This window comes from Ovis canadensis, chromosome 25 (genome assembly GCF_042477335.2).
Source record: "Ovis canadensis isolate MfBH-ARS-UI-01 breed Bighorn chromosome 25, ARS-UI_OviCan_v2, whole genome shotgun sequence".
Classification (NCBI taxonomy): Eukaryota; Metazoa; Chordata; class Mammalia; order Artiodactyla; family Bovidae; genus Ovis; species Ovis canadensis.
In genome coordinates, this window is record NC_091269.1 from 27,962,702 (window position 1) to 27,986,694 (window position 23,993).

The window sequence follows — 23,993 nt, forward strand, 5'->3', positions numbered from 1 at the left end:
AGACTCTGTGGGAGAAGGTGAGGATGGGATGGTTTGAGAGAATAGCATTGAAACATATATTTTATCATGTGTGAAATAGATCGCCAGTCCAGGTTTGATGCATGAGACAGGGCGCTCAGGACTGGTTCACTGGGATGACCCTGAGGGATGGGATGGGGAGGGAGGTGGGAGGAGAGTCAGGATAGGTAACACATGTACACCCATGGCTGATTCATGTGAAATGTATGGCAAAAACCACCACAATATTATAAAGTAATTAACCTCCAATTGAAAGAAAAAAAAAAGACTTAGTGTCCGTGGTTTCTTTACTCCGCTGTTGTTTTTGCCTTGGGGTAAGAGTTCTGGAGTGATACTTTTGGCAATTCCATACTGAAAGGATTTTATATGAATGATCCTAAAATTTTTGATATGTATTTTTTCCTCCTAGGATTCATACCTGTGTGTAGCCTGGGAGTGGCTCAAGTGGGCAGGCTGAACTTTGGAAAGGATGTCAGCACCTTGAAATATTTCACCATCTGTGGCTTACAAGAGGGCTATGAGCCATTTGCCGTTAACACAAATAGGGATATTACCATGTGGCTGAGCAAGAGGCTTCCTCAATTTCTCCAAGTTCCATCAAACCATGAACATATTGAGGTTTGCTTTTTCTTTAAAACTTGGGCCATTGGCCAAAACCAGGAGGGGAAGTTCCTACTTAGACAATTACTGTCACTTACTTAAAATGATGGTTCTAATGTGTTCCATTATAGGGGAATCTAAGGATAGAATTACCCTCTGGTTTTAGGTACTGTGTGAGAGGCTGATTAGACTGATTAACTATGGTTGAGCCTGGAACAACTTTGTGGTTAATTTGCATATAATTTATAGTTGTCCCTCTGCTTCTACGGATTCAACCAACCATGGATTATGTAATACCCATTGTAGTGTTTCCCCTTGAAAATATCCACATCTTAGTAGATCCAAGCAGTTCAGACCTTCATTGTTCAGGGTCAACTGTATGTAATTCTTTTTTTTTAATATATATATATATCGGCAGTGGCAGGCTCAATCTGAGTATATACAGTTGTAACGTGAATTTCCCAGATTGTCTTCTGAGTTAGAAGCAGAACTGTGAGCATATCCTTACACAGCCATCCCTATGTTTAATGATCTCATTTATAAAATTAAGCCACAAGTGGGCCATGTCTGGGGTTTTAAAAGTGTGATGCACCTTTAGGTTTTGGAATCAGAAGTCAACAGTGCTGAGCATTTGAATGATTGCTTCTTCATTTGCTAGGTGACCAGAATAGATGGCACCATAGACAGTTCCCCATGTTTAAAAGTCACTCAGAAGTCCTTTGGCTCTCAGAACAGCAGCACGGATATCATGTTTTATCGTCTGAGCATGCCCATCGAGTGTGCAGAGGTCTTCTCCAAGACTGCAGCTGGAGGGATCCCTGGCACCGGCCTCTTTGGGCCCAAGAATGATCTGGAGGATTATGATGTGGATTCAGACTTTGAGGTTCTCATGAAGACAGCTCACGGCCATCTGGTGCCAGATCGAGGAGACAAAGACAAAGAAGCTACAAAACCAGAATTTAATAACCACAAAGATTATGCTCAGGAAAAACCCTCTCGTCTGAAACAGAGGTCATTGATATATGCAAAATGATTTTTAAAGTTTTTGTAATTTTAATTTTTTAAATGATTTTAAATATATAGTTATTATGTGGGGTCACAGGAGAGGGCGGGAGAGGGTAAGGGATATCCAAAATCAATTTGTTCTAATTCTTCTTCCTTCTTTATGTACCAAGGATTCCACAGAAGAATAAAGCAGCCTGTTTGCCCTCTGATTTGTTAGCACTAACCATCTATCTCAAGAGTTACGTTTCCTATGACTTTTTTTTATTGTGGCAAAACTAAAATTTGCCATCATAACCATTTTTTAGTGTATAGTTCAGTAGTGCTAAGTGTATTCACATTGTTGTGAAACAGATCTCTGGAACATTTTTAGTTTGCAAAACTGAAACTCTACACCCATGTAACAGCATTCCCTTTCCAACCTATGCCAACCCCTGCTCATCTCCACTTTTTGTTTCTATGAATTTGGCTGCTTTAGATACCTCATGTAAATGAAGTCATACAGCATCTGTCTTTCTGTGACTGACTTATGTAGCATATTGTCCTCCAGGGTCATATGTGTTGCAGCATTTGTCAGAATTCACTTCCTTTTTAAGGCGGAACAATATTCCAGTGTGTGTATACGCACCACATTTTGTTTATGCATTCATCCACTGATGGCCATTTAGAGTGATTCCATCTCTTGGCTCTTGTGATTTATGCTGTTATGAACATGGATGTGCAAATAGCTTTTCATGACCCTACTTTCAGTTCCTTTGGATATGTACTCAAAAGTGGGATGCCTAGTGGTTCTGTATTTAAATTCTTGAGGAAAAAAAATTATCGTACTCCATAGTAGTCGTACCATTTTACAATTCCATCACCACTGCACAAGGGTCTCAGTTTCTCCATATCCTTGTCAACCATTGTTACTTTCTGGGTTTTTTGCTAGTAGCCATCCTAAAAGGTGTGAAGTGATATCTCATTGTGGATTTCATTTCCATGTCCCTGATGATTAGTGATGTGGAACACCTTTTTATATGCTTATTGGTCATTTGTATATCATGTTTAGAGAAATGTCTATTCAACTTCTTGGCCATTTTTTCTTTTTCTTTGATTGGGTGATTTGCTTTTTTGTTACTGATTTGTAGGAGTTCTTTATATATTCTAGATACTAAGCTATCTTCAGATATATGATTTGTAAGTACTTTCTCCCAAGAGTTAATTTTTAAGATGTTTCCACTTACAGCATTGGTTGAAGTATTCTATCTTTATATTCTAAATAGCATTTTTAGTATTTTATTTTAAATAGTATTTTTTAATGGAGAAGAAGGCAAATGGTTTTAGCATCCTTTCTTAACAATAAATGCGAATTTCTCTACCTCAGCACTATTGCCAGTGCTCTGGGTCATATAATTTTTTTTGGTAAGAGTCTGCCTGGTGCATTGATGAGTGGTTAGCAGTATCCCTGGCCTCCACCACTAGATGCAAGTGGCACACTCCCCCAGTTGTTACAACCCCAAATATCTCCAGATATTGTCTGATGCCCTCTTGGTGGTTAATCATACTGTTTGACACCCAGTCTACTAAGTTAGTTATATGTTTATGTTTGAGATAGGCAGCCCATTTTAAAGTTGCTTATTCCTAATCCTCTAATATATTTCAGGTTTTTGCTTCGAAGAACAAAGCCAGATTATAGCACCAGCCATTCTGCAAGACTCACTGAAGATGTCCTTGCAGATGAGAGGGATGACTATGATTACTTGATGCAAACGTCCACGGTATGAGGTTCCCACTTTCGTCATTTGTTTCTGTTTCCCAGTGATCACGCTTTGCATTTCAAACAGTTAACTTTGATTCAGATCGAACTCTGGTCTCCTGCATCATAGGCTGATTCTTTACCATCTGAGCCACCAGGGTAGCCCACTATTTTGCAAGTGTATTTTTAGAATAATTATTCACTTATATTTTAGGGACCAAAAAGTTGAAAGACATGTATTTTCTGAAGTGATTGTTGTTGTTTAGTCACTAAGTTCTGTCCGACTCTTTGTGACCCCATGGACTGCAGCACACCAGGTTTCCCCGTCCTTCACTATCTCCCTGAGTTTGCCCAGACTCATCTCCATTGTGTTGGGGATACTTTCTAACCATCTCATCCACCCTCTTCTCCTTTTACCTTCAATCTCTCCCAGCATCATGGTCTTATCCACTGAGGCGGCTCTTCACATCAGGTGGCCAAAGTATTGGAGCTTCAGCTTCACCACCAGTCCTTCCAATGAATATTCAGAGCTGATTACCTTTATGATTGACTGGTTTGATCTCCTTGCAGTCCAAGGGACTCTCAGAGTCTTCTCCCACATCGCAATCAAAGGCATCAGTTCTCTGATGCGCCACCAAAGTTCAGTCATAATTGAACTTATGGTCCGGCTCTCACATCTGTACATGACTACTGGAAAAACCATAACCTTGACTATATGGAACTCTGTTAGCAAAGTGATGTCTCTGCTTTTTAATATGCTGTCTAAGTTGGTCAAAGCTTTCCTTCCAAGGAGCAAGCATCTTTTAATTTCATGGCTGCAGTCCCCGTCTGCAGTGATTTTGGAGCCCAAGAAAATACAATCTTCCACCGTTTCCACCTTTTCCCTTTCTGTTTGCCTGAATGATGGGACTGGATGCCCTATATTATGCAAGCTGCTTGAGGAAAAATAGCACCTAAGGGCACCCTCAGTCCTGGTTTTGCTATCTTCTTTCTTGGCAACATTTTAATTTGCCACCTAAGTTTTCCAAGCACTTTGTGTAGTTTCCTTCATCTCAGTGATGTATCTATAAGACCATTTATCATACTTCGTTAGACATCAAGTTGTGCTGTCTGCCATTTAAAAATTTTAAAACACTCCTCATAAAACTCCAAATGGAAAAAAAATATATAGCTGTGTCCCTTGTAAAGTTCCCCGTGTTTGAACTTGACTTTCACATATTAGATCTGAACTATTTCAAAGTGATTTTAAAGGATGATTTTAAGCATCTTATGTTAGTGATAGCTAAGGGAAAGCATATTTAGGGTATAAAACAATATGAAACAAGTCTAAAACAGGTATGAAAACTCTAGAATAGATTAATGTTCTTGAATAAACTTGAAGAATTCAAAGCTTACCTGCCTAATGGACTGATGATTTTATTATGTAAACATTATATATAGATAGATATAGATATATAGATACACACACATACATACATATATGTATATACACATACATATATATCACCATACATTCATACTTGAAAGTATTTTTAATAAAAAGGTCCAGATCATCTTTGCTCAAGATAGTCTTTTCTCTTTTTCCCATTATTTCTGAAATAATTTCGGATCTCTGTTTCAAGACTTCTTATTTTGCCACATCAGTCCTTTGTGCCTATATTGTTTTTTTTCTTTTTATTGCTTTTTCTTTTTACCAAGTTATTTTTCCTTTTACTGCTTTAAGCTTTGAGTTTTGTTGCTGTTGTTATAGCCTAATTGAATATACTATTATTTTATTTTTTGTTGAAATATAGTTGATTTATAATGTATTAATTTCAGGTGTACAGCAAAGTGATCCAGTTGTACATATATATATTGTATTTTTCAGATTCCTTTCCATTACAGGTTATTGTAAGATAATATAATTTCCTGTGCTATACCGTAGGACCTTGTTTTTTTATGCATTCCGTGTATTAAAGCTTCTGTCTGTTAACCTCAACCTCCCAGCCCATCCCTCTCCCAACCCCTTCCCCATGGTAAGCCCCAGTCTGTTCTCTATGCCTGAGTTTCTGTTTTTGTTTCATGGGTAGGCTCATTTGTGTCATATTTTAGATTCCACATATAAGTGACATCATATTTTTCTTTTTCTGATTTATTTCACTTAGTATGATAATCTTTAGTCGCTTTGATGTTGCTGTAAATAGGTCAAATGATTTTAAATAAAGACATATCTTCTTAGGCAAGTTAAAGGCGTTGAAAGTCAAAGTTTTGTTTCTTTTTGCTTTGCCAATACTTGGTGTTGCTATCTCGACAGTACTATTACTCAGTGAGAATCTTTCCTGGACAAGAACCTGCCAATGTCTGGGTGGGCTGGATCACATCTGATTTCCATCAGTATGATACAGGCTTTGACTTGGACAGAGTTCGTACAGTGACCGTGACTCTGGGAGATGAAAAAGGAAAGGTGCACGAAAGGTTGGTTTTTCCTCCATTTTTTGTTACATAAATGATATCTGATAAAAATGTTGATAAACCTAGGCATCGTTTTTGCTTGAATTTTTATACCTAAAATAATATTCTATTTATAGGAACAGCATAACCAAACCATTAATGTCAGTATCCTTTTTGTTATTCAAACAAGCCAGTAAGGAATCTGAGTATTTTACAAGTGCAAAATCATATGAAGGAAGAGCATTGCATCTTTTGGGGGCACTAATCATATGTTCCTTCTGGCGGCACTGCACGTGACTAATGACTTGGGTTGCCGTTACTTAGCCTTCATTCCAGGAATTAAGAGACAGGTGAATGTGAGGCATTTAGCCTGTAGTCTGGTCTGTATCTTGGGAACTGGTTAGGTGGTGGGGAGAAAAAAGTGAAGACAGTGTGGGCTAGCGGATTAGACCAGATGGACGCATTTGAACTCCAACTGAGGAGCAGTGGATTCTTTCCTCAGCTTTGCCCTTGACTTGCTGTGTGGCTTTGGGTAAGTCAGTTACACTTTCTGTGCCATCCTTTCTCATTTGTAAAACAAACGAAACTCAAACCAAACCTTCAAAAAAGTGAAGAAGGCTATCTTCCTTGCAGAATAAGACAAGAGAAGACCTGGCCGGTTGCGTCTGCCCTTTGTGCCCATGCCTCCTCTCTGATCTGCTGTGATGGCTCTCATAGAAAGAGCCTCTCTTCCCCTAGAATATGACTTCTCTTTTCTACCTGTGTCATTATTTTTGGTGACCGGAAGCTCCCTCTCCTGCCTTCAGGTTGTAACACTTGAACTGCAGTGAACTTAGCACTGGAGACAGAGGACTTAGCAAAACATCCTCCAATGAAGAGTACTGTACATCAGTAGGGGGGCCCAAACTACCTTTTTCCAGGCATATTCTGATGGATATATATTGATTTTCATAGATGGGCACAATGAAAGGAGATAACTCAGAATAGGGATGTGATAACATCAGCACTCCCCAGACCTTTTTGGCACTTAAGGACCAGTTTCATGGAAGATAATTTTACCACGGGCCAGGGGTAGGGCATGGTTTGGGAATGATTCAAACACATAATGTTTACTTGTGCGTTTTATTTCTATTATTATTGCATCAGATCCACCTCAGATCACCAGGCCTTAGATCCCAGCGGTTGGGGACCCTTGTTATCTGATTGATGATTTTGGTGTAGGAAATACAGGCTAAGGAAGGTTGTTGAAACTTATGTAAAAAGGGCATAGAAACACAGCCAACTTTCGATTATTCAGAAGCTGACTTTATCTCGGCCTGTTTACTCTTTTCTTACTCCTTGTCTGTATTTGGCCTTTCTTCTAGCCTCATTCACACATGCACTGTGTAGTGGCAGAGAAAGAAAACAAAGTAAAACTCAAAGAATTTAAGTTTGCTACCAGCTCTGATAAAGGTTTTGGTGAGCTTGAAACTCAGGTGGGGTTTATTGTTAACATCATGGATCTGGTGCACATCCCAGTTTAAGTCTCTCTCTCATAACAGATCACCAGGAATTATCCAAGGGCTTAATTTTAGCCAAAGTTTACATCTGTTGAGTCATTGACGGCTCACGTAGAATTGGCCTAGGACTCTATAGTGTCTGGAAATGGATGCTTCTTATCTCAGAACAAGTGGTTTAAAATAAAAACTATGAGAAAGAAAATTACCAATTTGGATGATTATTACATACTTAAACTTTTTTGAACCTCAGAAAAAGGTCCAGTTTGGTTTGAGTTTTTGGAGGGAAGGTGCAGGTCAGTTCTTAACCTTGGTTCTTACCAGTTGACCTGTCTTCGTTAGGTGTGAAATTGAGAGACTGGAAGACCTGACTCAGAATGTCCACTGAAGTCGGTGGAATCGTGCTCAGAATCACAGAATCAGGCCCATTGTGCACCTGTCCCATTTCAGCATGAGCTTGTTGCTTGCACAGCATAACTTAGGTTTAGTCTGCCAGACTTCCATGCTTTCCACACTGTCTTTGCTTGTTCAAAGATAAATATGTCTTTTTGCAATTCAGCATCAAACGCAGCAATTGCTACATGGTGTGTGCGGGTGAGAGCCTGAGCCCGGGGCAAGGACGCAACAACAATGGCCTGGAGATTGGCTGCGTGGTGGATGCTGCCAGTGGGCTGCTCACCTTCACGGCCAACGGCAAGGAACTGAGCACCTATTATCAGGTGTGTGGTCAGGGATGACCTTGTGCCTCCAGAGACGAAACCTTTATCCTTGTTAGAGACGAAAACACAGTTTGCAATACCAGAATGTAAATTAGAAGTTGTGGGGTCTTCATGGTGGTCCAGTGATTGAGACTCCATGCTGCCAACACAGGGGCACAGGATTGATCTCTGGTTGGGAAACGAGGTTCCCACATGGCATGTGGTATGGCCAAAAAGATTTTTTAAAAAAGCAAATTAGAAATTAGAAAGACATGAGGACACAAATGACTTGATTCTATATTTTTACTTCTCTTTGAATAATAACCGTGCCACAAGTCCTTCAGAGTAAGCAGTATATTTCTCCAAAAATGTTCACACAGTCCTGAAATTAAATATTCCAAACAATTATTGAAAGAGAATATCCATATGAGAGGAAGGAGAAGTCTTTTTCTGTAAAAGTGTCCTCTAAGTGTTATGAAGAAAGTATATTTTCTTTGTGTTTCTTCCTTTATTAATATTATGAAATTTATTTGCTTATTTAAGGTGGAACCAAGCACAAAATTATTTCCTGCAGTTTTTGCACAAGCTACAAGTCCCAATGTTTTTCAGTTTGAGTTGGGAAGAATAAAGGTAAGAAAGACCCATTCCTGTTATTATATTTGGGTTATTTTCCATTAGGAAATAGCATTTACTTCTCCTTAAATGAATTCACCTCTTTATTAGTACTGATATTAATCATATAAATCACTCTCTAAGAAAAATGTTGCCATGTTTGAAAATTCTGGTCCCTAGGGCAACATCATTAATTAGAAAGGGTTTTCTTTGGTCATCATAAATAAATTATTCAATAAAACTAGGCTTACACAGAACAAATATGGCACATTATATACAAGTTAGTAATCACTGAACTCACAGGTGAGTTAGTGAAGGGGATTGAAAGGCTGGAAATGTGCTACATACTGGTAAGTGCTAGAAGAGTGGCAGGTATTGAGTACTCTGGAAATATAACTGAGAAAACAGCTAAGCAGGATGGTGTGGATCAGGTGCAGCTGAAAGAGAAGGTGACATTTAGGTTGATTTTTAACAGCTGAACAGCAGATCTTAAGGTGTGTTTCCTTGGAGAAGACATTCTATACAGAAGGTGAAAGAATAAAAAATTGAAGGCATGAAAAATGCTGCAGGTTAAGGAATTCAGTGTTTCTGTATCAAAGGATGCTTCTGGGATGTGGCCAGAGATTAATATGGATGGAAGATAGACCAAGTTCAAGTTGAAACAGCTTTAACTGCCACACTAAGAAGTTGGCATGTATTTCATAGACAGTGGCGATTCACTGGAAGTTTGAAAGAAGGGACTGAGTAAATCAAACCTGTTTTGGAAAAACATGTTGGTAGTAATATGGAAAACATCTGCTCTTATAAAAATGAGAGCAGGCAGTAATAATTAGATATCACAATTTGATTCTATCCATGTGGGAGAAGAATGATAAGATTAATGAAAGTCATAGAGAATGATACATGAGAAGATGTTTTAGGGGAGAAATTAATTGAGTTTGTCAATAAATTGGATTAATAGAGTTTGTTGATGAACTGGATTCAGCACTCAAGGAGAAATGGAGAAGTTTTTATTTATTTTTTTGTGGAGGGGGAGATGTTTCTTTTTTTAAAATTAAAGTATAGTTGATTTACAATGTTATGTTTCAAGTGTATAACGTATGACAGTGATTCCGTTATACATGTACATATTCTTTTTTGAGATTCTCTTTCTTTATAGGTTATCACAAAATATTGGGTACAGTTCCCTTGCTATGCAGTACATCATTATTAGTTATCTATTTTACATATAGTATTGGGTATATGTTAATCCCCAAAGGATTAATTTAAATAATTTTAGTTGGGCCAGATAATGGATACTAATACAACAAGCAGAAGAGCCTGTTGAAATTTGGAAAAAGGAATTTAGTTGAAATTTGCAGTTGCACACATTGAGATGCTGGGCACACCCCACAGTGAAATTGATAGACAACTTTACCGTGCGGGCTTGGTTACCTTGGACGTGTTCCTTAAACTGTGTGAACTCAGCTTCTGCTTTTGTAAAACGAGATTCCAGCTGCCATAGAAAAGCCAATATAATATGGACTAAAGGCATCTGTGACTTTGGTTAAGTAGGAGGGCTTTAGTGACCTTTCAAAAAATTTCAATAAAATGATGGAAGAAGCTATGTTATTTGGTTCAAGATTATTCAATTCATAGTATTCAAGTTTGAACATGAGGGAAAGGCAGCAAGTTTGGACAATTGAAAGAAAGTTAAAATTTGACAGAAAAATGGTAGTTTCTCAGAACCCAGACTCTAATATTGGTTTATTTGGCATTTTCCGTTTTTCGCTATAGATATCACATACTGGATGGATATGTCCAAAACGAGACTGTTGACCATCACTACCCGCCTCCTCCTGACCTGCCTAAGTCCTCCTGTCAGTTAATAACTCAGACCCCAAACCTTAGAGTCATCTTTGGCTTCCCTCCTTTGCATTCTGCATCCCAGTTCTATCCGCCAGCAAATCCTCCACTGCTGACCACCATGACCACCAGTCACCACACTTTTTCCATCAGCATCATTTCCCATCTGGATTTCTTCAGTAGCCTCTAATTCATCATCACCCATCTGTTTATCATAGAACAACCTGAGTGACTGTCATTATTTTAAAATGAAAATCAGATCATGTCACTTCACTGCTCAAAAATTCAGAGGTCTCATGAAGGTTCACAAGCTCTAAACCACCTGACATCCTATTGCCCTCTGACTTCATTTTCTCCTAATCTTTCCTCTTTCACTTCACTGCAGCCACACTGTCCTTTGACTCTTTCTCAGACTTGCCAGGCAGATTCCCTCCTTGGGTCCTTTGCATTCACAGATTCCTTTGCACAGAAGTTTCTTTCTCTACATATCTACATGATTCTTCTTTGGATTTTTCTTTAAATGTCTTCTCAGTGACACCTATTCTGATAATTCTGCGTATTATTGCTGTCCTGCATTATGACTCTCTCATCCTCATTCTTTTTTCCGCTCCATGACTTTTTTCCTAATAAACTATTTAATTGCTTATTTTGTTTGTTTTATAGCTCTAATAAAAAATAGAAGCTGTATGAGGGTAGGAAGTTTGTTTTGCTCACTGATACGTTCTCAGTGTCTGATACAAGTGCCTCGTTTCTCTTCTCCATTAGCAGAAGAGAACAGGAAAGTAGCTTGAGGATGAGGAAGTGTAAATAATGCAGTAGAGAAGGTTCTAGAGAAGAGGGAGAGACCAAAGGTAATGCAGAAAGATGAGTCCATTGTTTTGTTGGTCCGGAAGAGGCAGGCAGGGTGGTATCATGGTCAAAAATGAATCATTAAGCTTTGGCAAAGTAGAGACTTTTCTTTCCCTGAGACCAAAGTGCAGGAATTGGGATGGCTGAAGGTATGTATTGGAGGTGGAGGAAGGTGGAGAAAGAAGCTGTGTTGATTCATACCTGGTTAATTCTCTTTTCTTAGTTAGTAGCTATGTTTATCTGTTGAGCTGTCTCTGATATTTTGTTGGGTACTCAAACCTGGCAAACCTGATGATGAGTGAGGTGGTAAGTAGTTTAAGGATGAATGAGGCGGGTAACAAAGGACAGACAAGGAGAGAGGAAGAAAGCCAAGTGAACGCGACCCATCTTTCAGGACCTTTGGATGAAAGCAGCTAAAGCCTTGCCAGGTGTCCTGGGAACCTGGCTTTGTAAAGATGTAGAGCAGATACATGGTTATACTTGCTGCTCTTACATTCTCAGTGTATCACTTAGTATGGGGGAGAAAAGATCCTCAATTTTCTCTGCTGGTCCTTTCAGGAACAACTCAACCCAATTTGTTAGTTTTTGTATTGACTCTGCTCAACACACAGCGTATCTTTCATTCTCTCTTTCCTGCGCAGAACTCTAGTCATCACTTTTTTGACCCCAAGGAGTGTGTTATCCATTCATTCTTTTCTGCTTTCCCATTTCCTAGAATGTGATGCCTCTCTCAGCGGGATTATTCAAGAGTGAGCACAAAAATCCTGTACCACAGTGCCCCCCACGCCTCCATGTGCAGTTTCTCTCACATGTCCTGTGGAGCAGAATGCCCAACCAGTTCCTGAAGGTAGATGTCTCTCGAATAAGTGAACGCCAGGGCTGGCTGGTGCAGTGCGTGGAGCCTCTGCAGTTCATGTCTCTCCATATCCCAGAGGAGAACAGGTCAGGCCCAAACATCCCTTACTGTCTAATGGGGACCTATCAAATTAGACCCTGGCCCAGGAGCCAGGGGTGCTGCTGGGGAAACAAAATGGGCTTTATAAAATGCTAATACCATGTGGCAAGGCAGACATTATTTTGCACATTCCAATTTTCAGTCTATATCTCAACTCTTTGCTTACTGAAAGAAAATGATTCTATTACAGCTAAAGGTTTAATAGTCTGTGATTTAATAGTCTGTGATTTCTTTCCTCATTCTTGTTTTGCTGATGAGAAAACAGCAAGTAAAAATTCAGACAGGTACAGCCACCATCTGAGTTAAGGCAGCAGGGTGAGAGTATCACAGAATTGTAAGATAATAGAGAGGGAACCAGAGAAATCATTTCTAAGTGATTTCAGTAAGAACCTAGAGTGTAGATACTCTGTGTTGCTACAATGAATGGATTTATATATTTTATTCCTCAGCTAGGCTGAGGGGTGAGGTAACAGTCTTCTTGGGAGACTGAAGAGCCTAGCTAAGATGTGGGAATCCTCTACTACACTTTGAGGGAAGACATACTCAATCATACTCCATCATTTCCAAGAGCGAGGTGCTAGTAGCTGGGCTCAGCAGATACGTGGTTTCCTGGAAGCCTAGGTGGTACACGGGTAGGTGATTACTCTGTGAGTTAGAATGTGGGGTCTGGAATAAATCAGCAGCATCACATCATAGTGGCTTTTGACAGAATGCCTAGGACCTGAAAAGGACACGTACAGTGGATAAGTATGGACAGGATGACAGGGCATCTGAAGATAGTGACAAAGCCTAATGATAAAGAATCACAGATAATTGCTCATTATCTACTGTGTGCTAGGCTGGGTGCTGGGTGAATACTAATAAGCAAAGTATATAACAGCCCCTGTCCTGATGAGATTATATTACAGTCACACCAAGGGCACCTTTGGAGATGAATGAGTAGTTCCTTGATTGTGAATGTATCAAATTTCTACCTTTAATGCTATAGTGTTGTCCATGAACAATCTATGTAATTTAAATAGTTTTGAAAACTTAGTACCTCTAAAGAAATTATGTGCTTTTAAAATAGACTCTCTTCTAAAAGGAATGACTTGACTTTAGGCATATTCTGGCCATATGTTAAAAGTGTAATTGCCCTGAAAGGTCATGAGGCATGGCAGGAGCAAAATGATCTGATGTAAACTCAAGATTCCCAATAGAAACTTTCCTAAGTGAAAATGTAGTGTTTGTTTGATGAGCAGCACATACCTGGTGGAAATAGGGTGCCACTGGGATATGTTTGGGTCTGTGAGGGACACATAAGTAGGCAATTATGTCAAAAGAATTATCTCTCTGTCTCACCTACTGACTGGTGAAATTGACTGACTTGTGACTATTATTAGGCTAATAGCTGATCCTAAAGTCAGAGACAAGTCAGCCTAAGGCAGTCTTCTGGCTTCTTGAAGCTGGTTAGCCAAACTGGAAAAGGAGATTCCACATATTCCAAAGAGTGTTTAAATTCTGAGAGGAGGGGAGTCCCCAGGCTCAACTTGAGACCCAGATATCTATTAATAAAAGTGATACCCAGAATCTTGGGGTGACGGGACATGAAGAAAGCTCCAAGCACTATTTTCTACATAAAATTATATCTGGAAGAAAAATTTTTTAATATCTAGAATTGATTAAAAAAAAAACTGCGCTGTCATCAAACATACCATAAAAAACTAATTTTAAAAAATTCACTGTAGAGACTTCTTCAGTGATCCAGTGAAGTGAAGGGGCCACTTCATGGGGGGGCCAGTGAAGGGGTCACAGGTTATCTATCCATCCCTGGTCCGGGAGCTAAGATCCTGCCTGCCAGATGGTGCAGCCTAAAAAATAAATAAAAATAAAACAACAACCACACACACAAAAAAAAGCCATAAAAAGGAAGGGGATGCAGAAAATACAGGTAGATGTTTAAATAAACAGTTACACATGCTTATTTAAGTGTCTGTTTCTGTAACTTGTAAAACCTAGGAGATAGGCAGTCTTCTCCTCTGATGGAGAACCGTTTTCAGTGTCCATGCTTGACTTTTCCCGTCTCCAGATCTGTGGACATACTGGAACTGACAGAGCAGGAGGAACTGCTGAAATTCCACTACCACACTCTCCGGCTCTACTCGGCTGTCTGCGCGCTCGGGAACCACCGGGTGGCCCACGCCTTGTGCAGCCACGTGGACGAGCCGCAGCTGCTCTACGCCATCGAGAACAAGTACATGCCCGGCTTGCTGCGCGCCGGCTACTACGACCTGCTGATTGACATCCACCTCAGCTCCTACGCCACCGCCAGGCTCATGATGAACAACGAGTTCATCGTCCCCATGACCGAGGAGACGAAGAGCATCACCCTCTTCCCGGATGAGAAGAAAAAGCACGGGCTCCCGGGCATCGGCCTCAGCACCTCCCTCAGGCCGCGGATGCAGTTTTCCTCCCCGAGTTTTGTCAGCATTAATACCGAAGGTTATCAGTATAGCCCGGAGTTCCCACTGGACATCCTGAAGGCCAAGACCATACAGATGCTGACAGAAGCCGTGAAAGAGGGCAGCCTTCACGCCCGAGACCCCGTTGGGGGCACCACTGAGTTCCTCTTTGTGCCTCTCATCAAGCTGTTCTATACCCTGCTCATCATGGGTGTCTTCCACAACGAGGACTTGAAACACGTCTTGCAGTTGATTGAGCCTAGTGTGTTCAAGGAAGCCGCCAGCCCCGAGGAGGAGAGCGAGGTGGTGGAGAAGGAACCCTTTGTGGAAGACTCCAAGCTGGAAGGAGCCGCTGAAGAAGAAAACAAAGGGGGTAAGAGGCCCAAGGAGGGCCTGCTCCAAATGAAACTGCCAGAGCCAGTAAAATTGCAGGTAAACTGAGAAAAAAGATGGCAGTGAATTCACAACCTGTTAACAATGACCTTGGTCTCTTTCTCTGTGTGTATTTGTGTTTCTGGGTAATATTATATTTCTTCATAAACTTAACCAGCTTCTTGTTGTACTTGGGAACATGCCCATCTGATTTTCTGGCATTTGGAATGAAATCCATTAATTTTCTAATCAGGTCAATTGACCATAGTTAGTAAAAGATACATTTCAAGTTTTTATCAGGGCAAAATGTTCTTGGTCCAGTACAGGTCTGCCTGTCACACACATATGTGATGTGGCATGTCACTGTTTCTCTGAATGTGTGTATGTATATTGGTGTGTGTGTGTGCATGTGTGTGTCTGTCTCAAAGGAGCACAGGAGATGGGCTTTTGTCCTGCCAGTGTTACAGAGCCCCAGCTCATCTTCTTCCTGTATGACATTCCAGTAAATTGGGAGTTGAGGTGTTGGAATGAGGAATAGTGACTGTATTCAGAAAGTTCACAGGCAGAGAAGATGGTGCACTTGTGTTCCAAAGAACCATCTTGCCCAGGTTGGGATGTTAAGTTTCTTTTTTAGAACGAATAGGGAGAGATGTGGAGGTTAAGTAAAAAAGGTGTTAAGTTATAGCAAGTATTTCCTGTTTCTGGCCACATTAGGGAGACATGTGGGTGTGTTAGTCACTCAGTGATGTCCAACTCTTTGCGACCCCATGGACTGTGGCCCGACAAGCTCCTCGGTCCATGGGATTTTCCAGACAAGAAAACTGGAGTGGGTTGCCTTTCCCTTCTTCAGGGGATCTTCCTGACCCAGGGGTAGAACCTGCATCTCCTGCCTCGCAGACAGATTCTCTACTGTCTGAACCACCAGGGAAGCCCCATATTTGGCAGGGGATATGTTAATTTCTTCTTTCCTGCAGCCCTTCACAGATGGGCCTGGTCGGGATGTTTCCGGTGAGCAGAAACAAAGATATTTTAGCTTAATGTTCAGGCATGGGAGGCAAGGACCCTGAAGATGGGCTATTATGTACACTGTAAGCCTGGTATCCCTAACCCCCTGTGAGAAACTCAGTCACACAGCTGGAGGTGAGAGGCCAGCAAGCAAGCATAGCTTCATCTGTATTTGCAGCTGCTCTGAATCACTCACTTGCATTACTGCCTGAGCTTTGCCTCTTGCTGGATCAGTGGCGACATTAGATTCTCATATGAGTGCTTGAATCATCCCCAAACCACCATCCCTACCCCTATCCATGGGGAAACTGTCTTCCGCAAAGCTGGTCCCTGGTGCCAAAAGGGTTGGCACCTTTTACAATTAAGTTGTAGCAAGAACAACGGAGTGTAGAGGTTAAAGAAATGGATCCAATATGGAGTCAGATTTGTCTTTCCCTGTGGCACGTCTTCTTGTTCATTAGCAGCTTCCTTGTGTTTCTCCTTGTTTCTGCAGCTTCACTGGCGTTCTGTGTCACTGTTACACTGACATTCTGTTGGAATGCCTGAAACACAAGGCTTTCGTACCCCTTTCTGCCCAACCTCCACCCTTCCAACCTTAGGATACTCGTTCACCTGTAGGTGTGTCTATTCTCAAATGGCAAGATTTGACTTCCTATCTCTGTTTCTAAGGAAACAAAGACCGTACCTGCCTTTCTGCTCATCCAGGCGTCCGAAAGACTTGTTCCTAATGCTGCTTTGGTTCACTTCAGATGCTTCCATTAATATCAGTTTGATGCTTACATCCTTGACTCCCTTTTCTGCTCTTCCTTCTTCAGTCAGCATTGATTGACATCTTCCTCTGATCCAGGCACTGGGTGCTGGCTCAAGGAAGATCACTGTCCCTGGGAAAAATACATACTTATTTATGTATTTCTGTTAGAATATCTTATAATTAATCACATTAAATGCTTGGAAGGAAAAGAATGGATTTCTAGAAGAATGAAAATTTCAACTGGAATACTGTGAGAAAGGTGAGAGAACGCCTTTCTGAGGCCTTTTAAGCTGAGGTCAGGTTGATGAGCAGAAGTTCAGCACTTGCGAGGAAGGAGGGGAAGAGTGCTTTAGAAGCTTGTCATACAGGCTCTGAGGTGAGAAGAGACCAGTGTGGCTGCAGCTTGATGAGCTGAGGAGGGAGGGTGAGATAGGCAGAGGGCAGTTGATACAGAGTCTAGCTCTTTGCTAAAGCCAGCCATATGGTAAATTTTGAATTTTATTCTAAGTTCAATTAAAACCATTGAAGAATTTTAGCAGAATAAGTCTATTCTAAAAAATCTCAACATAGCTGCTGTGAGGAAGATTGATAAGGGAGTAACAGAGGGTGGTCCAGAGCCTACCTAGTCGAGAGGCTGACATGCAGGGTCAAGGCTGAAAAGACAGTGTTTCCACTGGAGTAGGACAAAGCAGGTGGAGAGAGGGGCTTAGGCCCTAGGGCTAGCTTAGAGGTAGCATTGACAGAAATGGCTATATTTAGGATGGTGGAATATGAGGATTTAAAGTCCTCCAACACTGCTGTGCATTTATATCACAGTTGGTATAAAGTATATTTAAATATTTCCCGAAAGTTGGGCTGGACATTCTCTGGAAGGCATGTTTCTATGATGCACTGTATCAGTTAAAAATCCTTTTGGCTTCTGGTAAGAAAATACCCAACTGACTATTTAATGAATAAGCAATGAACCACTTAGTTAACGTACATTCAGAGTCTGGAGGTAGACAGTTCTAGAATGAATGTAGTAGTTTAATGGTGTCATCAGGAACCTAGACCGTAATATCCTTCTGTGATCCGCAGTTTATGGTTTTTATCCTAAAGTGTGTTACCTCCTTCTTCCATCAGGGATAGTGCCATTAGCCAGTTTTTGAAAATAGGATATTCTAGTCTTTTGTTAACGGTGAAAGTGCTTTCCCAGAAGACCCCTTGCAAACTTTTCCTCATCTACCTCATTTGCTTTAGCCCCTCTAGCTGCAGAGGAGGATGGCCAGAAAGTGTTCATCGAAGGAACGTCAAAGGGTATTTGCCATTTGAGCTTAGACAAATTGCATTTCATCCCCTGGACTGAGCACACTGCTGTCTACATAAAATCAGGATTCTGTTAATAAAGGAGAAGAGTTGACAACTAAGTGTGTCTGTCACAAATTTTGATTTGATATATATTAACTATTCAAAATTTCAGAAATTAAACTTGGTGTCTTTTTAATCATCTCTTTAGATGTGCCTGCTACTTCAATACCTCTGTGACTGCCAGGTCCGGCACCGGATAGAAGCCATTGTGGCCTTTTCAGATGACTTTGTAGCCAAGCTTCAAGACAATCAACGATTCCGATATAATGAAGTTATGCAAGCCTTAAACATGTCAGCTGCACTCACAGCCAGGAAAACAAAGGAATTCAGATCCCCGCCTCAAGAACAGGTATAAGAATGAACGGGAAAGTCTTCCTTCCTTACTTTGGGTTTTAGTTCATTCGTATTTGACACGTTGCAGAATTTTACCAGAAGTTGCAAGTGTATTTTTTTTTTCTCCTGTTTTTCTTTACACTGGCTAAGTTCATTGTGTCAGTATTCATAGGTCTCACCAATAGAATCTACTTGGTTAGTTTAAACAAGTGAGAGACTTATTAAAAGGTATTAAGCATATTATGGACCCTTGCAGGAAGCCAGTGTGCCAGATTCTGAAGCTCTTCAAGTAGGAAAAGTATCCAAGCACAGGGCGGGGTCTTCGTTGGCTGGCACAGCACCACCCCAGCTAATAGGAACCCTTGACAGGTTCTAAGACTTAATACTCTTCATTTTCTGTCTCCTAGAAGAACCCCATGTCCCTGCCACCAGTCTTGCAGGAATATTGATCACCTCTTTGTGGGTCTTCCTCTGATTGCTCACCTCCAAACCCAGGTCTCCCTAAGGTGCAGCCAAGTCAGAAGCCTATGCCTAAATCCAAGAAAGAGCTATTCTAGGGCTGTGAGCTTTCTGGCATCTGCCTCAGGATGGGTCTTTGACTGTAACAAATTACCAAAATGTATTGTGTTGGTCAAAATGTTTACTTGGGTTTTTCCATAGGATGATACAGAAAAACCCAAATGAACTTTATGCTCAGCCAGTAGCTATGATGGTCAAAAGGGATAACTTATACAGATCTCGTCTTCAATATCTTACCTTGCTCTTTCCGTCTGTATCCAAGATAGCTCTGAATGGAGGTACTTAGGGAGTAATTGTAGAATTTATCTTTTTCTCATCAGAATGTAAAATCTTTGAGGGAAGGGACATGAAATTGTGTTTATTGCTGTAAATAACATTTATTGAGCAGAGAACAAATACAGCTTCTCCCAGAGTAACTCCATTTGTGAAAATACTATTGGGAAACTTCTGCTTTTGGAAAGATGGAATACCTCTGCCTATTCTTCCTTCTAAGTACAACTATACCCCTGGACATTACACAAAAGGAAACATAAGAAGACTATGAAAGACAGAGGAAAGACTGGCTCTGGAACTTGGGAGCTGAGGAATGACATGGTGGTGAGTGCCCTGGGGTTTTTTTTTTTGCCTCATCTATGACAAACTTGGAGCTAAAGAAGCCAACAACTCAGAAACACCAAGAAAAGCCTCAACAAATACCTTCTCTGTCTAGCCAAAGAACCAGAAAAACTGTTTTTCTGGCAAGAAAGAAAACTTTTAGGTAATGGCCATGCTACTCCAGCCGAAAACCACAGTAAACCTTGTGCCACACCCCCCACCCAAACCAGCAGACACTGAGTGGAGAGCTTGGACTTCTGCTTTCACCAGGTTGTACACAGGTGCTCCAGCTGGGGCCCTGAGGAGCTGAGACTTTATCCTGGTTGAGTGGTAATGAGGCATATGCCTTCCAAAGGGTCAATAAGGCCACAGAGGGAGGCGTATCAAGGCACTCTTCCCCTTCCAGCCAGGGTTGTGTAAGTTCAGGTTCACTGTTCCCAGCCTCACCCAGCAGAAATGAGGTCTCCTCTCTCCTTCAGGGAGGTCAAGTGGTGAAATGGACTTGTACTCCACCTAGCAGTAATGATATCAGAAGAAGTCAGAAGTTTACATAAGAAACAAAGTCTCCTGGTTTAGTTGCTAAGTCGTGTCCAACTCTTGTGATCCCATGGACTGTAGCCTGCTAGGCTCCTCTGTCCATGGGATTCTCCAGGCAAGAATACTGGAGTGGGTTTCCATTTCCCTCTCCAGAGTCTCATAGTGTACTACCAAAAATGTTCAGATTTCAGTTAAAAACCACTCATCACACCAAGATCCAGCAAACACTTGAAAGAAAAATGGCGATCAATAGAGACCAACTCTATGATGACAAAAATAAAAAAGTTTCAGCAAAAACAATAGAAGCTACAAAGAAGAACCAAATGGAAGTTCTGCAACTGAAAAATACAATGTCCGAATTAAAAATCATCAATAGATGGATTAAAAGGCACAATGGAGGGGAAAAAGAAAAAAAAATATTGAACTGAAGAGAGAATAGATGTTATTTAGCCCCCAAAATAGAAAATAACAGTGAAAAAATAGAGCCTGGGGTACCAGTGCCAATATAGCGAAAGGTCTAACATTTATGGCATTAGATTTCCAGAGGGATAGGAGAGAGTGAAATGAAAACATTCTTGAAAAAATAATGGTTGACAAGATTTCAAATTTGGCAAAAGGTATAGAGATTCAAGAAACTGAGTAAACTCCAAATGGGATACACCCCAAATCTAAGTCAAAGCATATTGTAGTCAAACTTGTGAACATGAAAGAGAAAAATCTTGGTAACACCAAGAAACAAATGAAACTTGGAAGGGAAAAACAAGTCAAGTGACAATGAGTTTCTCATCAGAAAATACAGAGGACAGAGGAAGTGGCACAGCGTTTTTCATGTGCTGAGAGAAAAGACCTGTCACCATAATTCTATATGCAATGAAAATATCCTTCAGAATTGAGGGGAAATCAAGATTTTCTCAAATGAAGGAAAACTACCAGAATTGGATTATCCTGAAAGAATACCTAAAGGGAGGTCCTTTAAACAGAAAGGAAATGACGAAAGAAGAAAATTTGAAAAATCAGGAAAGAAGAAAAAACAACAGACAGTGAAGGAAAGTTACAAGACTCAAAATAGCCTGGAGTTAAAACTCCCCTCCGGGTCCTCTCCACCGTCATGCAAAACAAAAACTCTCTCACCAGAAGGAAAAAATGGACATTAGGGTTGATTAAGCCTTGCTCTCCGCCGGTCCCAGCTGCTGGCTGATCTCCAGAATTCCTTGCCCCCGCCGTTTAAGAGAAAACTACTCTGAACAACCTTGGAGAAGAATGGGCCCCCTTAAGACAGTAGATTTCCACATATATGCCTATGTATACTTACCCTTTTCTTGGGTTAGTGCAGCAGCTCCCCAATCTGACTGCTGCCCCTTCTCGCCTCATTAAAGGTGATCTGTTCCTGTAAAGTGCTGGTCTTGTTCTTTTTCTGAACCTTGCCTTCTCTAACTCCCTTACCCTACAGAAAGTGTTAAAATAAGGGTAAATACAATTTTTTTCTCCTCTTGAGCCTTCTAAATTATGCTTGATGGGCAAAGCAAAAATGGTAACTCTGATATATTCTAAATGTATGCTTACTAAATATTTAAGGCAATTGTATTTTCAGTGGTGGTGAATAAGGGACATAAAGGAAGATAAAGTCTCTGTATTTCATTTAAACTGATAGAGTGTTAATACCAGTAGACTGAGATAAATTATGTATATATTAATATAATATCCTGTGTAACCACCAAAATAGCTATGCAAAGAGATACACTAAAAAATACCATGGACAGTTCAAAATAGGATCCTAAAAATAGTTCAGGGAACCCAAAGCACTTTGGAAAAATAAATGAAAGAAAACAAACAGAAAACAAGTAAAATGACAGACATATCAATAAATTCATGAGTATAAATAATTTAAATACACAAAGTAAGAGAGATTGACAGTGAATTTTAAAAGCTTGGCTTAACTATATGCTCTCTTTGAGAAATTCACTTAAAATGTAATGATATGTTGAAAGTAAAAAGGATGAAAAATATATGTTATAAAAAATTAAAAGAAAGTAAGATGACTGTATCAGAGCAAAGAAATTCATCACAGATAGAAACATTATATAAGAATAAGAGATCAATCCATCAAGAAGACAAATGTGTATGCACTAGGCAGCAGAGCTGCGAAATACGTGAAGTCAACATAGAATTGGAAGGAGAAATAGACAAATACAGGGTTGAGGTTGGAGGCTTTAACGCCTCTTTCTAAATATTTGAAAGACAAGATAGACAGAAGATCAGCAAGAATGCTAGTGTTATCACTATATAAATTTATATCTATATATTTATGGGACATTCCACCCAATAATAGAATACAGTTTATTTTGAAATGTCTGAAACATTTGCAAAGATAGATTATAGCCTGAGCCTTGAAACAACCTCAACAAATGGAGAAGAATTGATTTTTTTTATACAGAATGGTTTTTGACCATAAATCAAATTAGAATTAGTAACAGAAATATAACAGGCAAATCTCTGAACACTTGGAAACTAAACAGCACACTTAGTTCAAGGAACAAGTCTCAAGAAAAAAATAAAAAATACATTGAACTGAAAGAAAGTGATAATATGACATATCAAACTTTGTGGAAACAGCCAAAACTGTGTGAGAGGGAAATTTATTGCATTAAATACTTATATATAAAAGAGCAAAAGACTCAAAGTAATAATCTAAACTGCCATCACAAGAGTTTAGAAAAAGAACAACATAAGCCCAAAATAAGCGAAAAGAAGGCAGTGATATAGAACAGAGGAGAAATGAATGAAACTGCAAAGAGGACAATTAAAAACTCAATGAATCCAAAAGCTAGTTATTTTAAAAAATTAGTGAAACCAATAAAATTCTAAAGGAATTAGCAAGTAAAAAAGAAGACACAAATTACCAAATCAGAAATGAAGTGAGATATTGCTACAGACTACCGATGGCAAAAGGATAGTATGGGAATACATGTATGTATTATATATGTATGTAGTATGTATGCATACTGTATGATTCTGTTTGTATAATGTTCTTGAAATGCCAATAATAGAAATGGAGAACAGATTAGTGGTTGATAGGAATTAGGGATGAAGAGCAAGCAAGAGTGAAGAGGGTGTGGTTATAAAAGGGTTAACAGGAGGGCTCCTGAAGTGATGGACTTGTTCTCTCTTTTGACTGTATCAGAGCCAGTATCCTGGTTGTGATTCTGCACTACTGTTTTGCAAGATGTCACTATAGTGGGGTAACAGAGTAAAGAGTACATAGGATCTCTTTGTGTTATTTCTTATAATAGCATATGAATCTATAATTTTCTCAAAATAGTGTAACAAAAATTTTACATACATAAAACTCTAAAAGGAAAACTTACAATTGTTTCATAAAAGAAAATTATGGAACAGACTTTTCTTCCTTCATGAATTTAATACTATTATATCTAAAACAGAATAAATGGAAGAAAGTTTCTTACAGTTTGTTCAGTTAAACCATTAATATTAGAAAAGGCATAATGATCCATTATATAGCTCTTCAGTTATGTTTGGTTTTCCTTCTTTTTTTTTTAATTTTTATTTTTACTTTATTTTACTTTACAATACTGTATTGGTTTTGCCATACATTGACATGAATCCACCACGGGTGTACATGCGTTCCCTTTTCTGTATCTTTCTAACAAATAGTTCTTTAAAATAGTCAATAATGCATGGAAATTAGCTAGAAAAAAAATCTAGAAGGATAACAAAAATTTAAAAAGTAAATTTAGGTCATAATTGGTTTAAGAACACTAAATATACACAGGTCTAACATTTTGTGAAATTGAGAAAGAAGACTCAAAATAATATGACTATTTTAGCATGCT

At 39.7% G+C, this 23,993-nt stretch overlaps 1 protein-coding gene across 1 annotated transcript in view; it reads left to right on the forward strand.

Moving 5' to 3' along the window:
• RYR2 (ryanodine receptor 2) overlaps positions 1–23,993 on the forward strand; it is an 809,907-nt gene that overhangs the window by 545,194 nt on the left and 240,720 nt on the right. Inside the window, exons 30-38 of the mRNA XM_069571617.1 lie at positions 428–636; positions 1,277–1,629; positions 3,266–3,380; positions 5,652–5,812; positions 7,844–8,003; positions 8,526–8,612; positions 12,004–12,230; positions 14,312–15,116; positions 18,308–18,508. Coding sequence (XP_069427718.1) covers positions 428–636; positions 1,277–1,629; positions 3,266–3,380; positions 5,652–5,812; positions 7,844–8,003; positions 8,526–8,612; positions 12,004–12,230; positions 14,312–15,116; positions 18,308–18,508 — 2,318 coding nt within the window. The remainder of the gene's footprint in view (positions 1–427; positions 637–1,276; positions 1,630–3,265; positions 3,381–5,651; positions 5,813–7,843; positions 8,004–8,525; positions 8,613–12,003; positions 12,231–14,311; positions 15,117–18,307; positions 18,509–23,993) is intronic.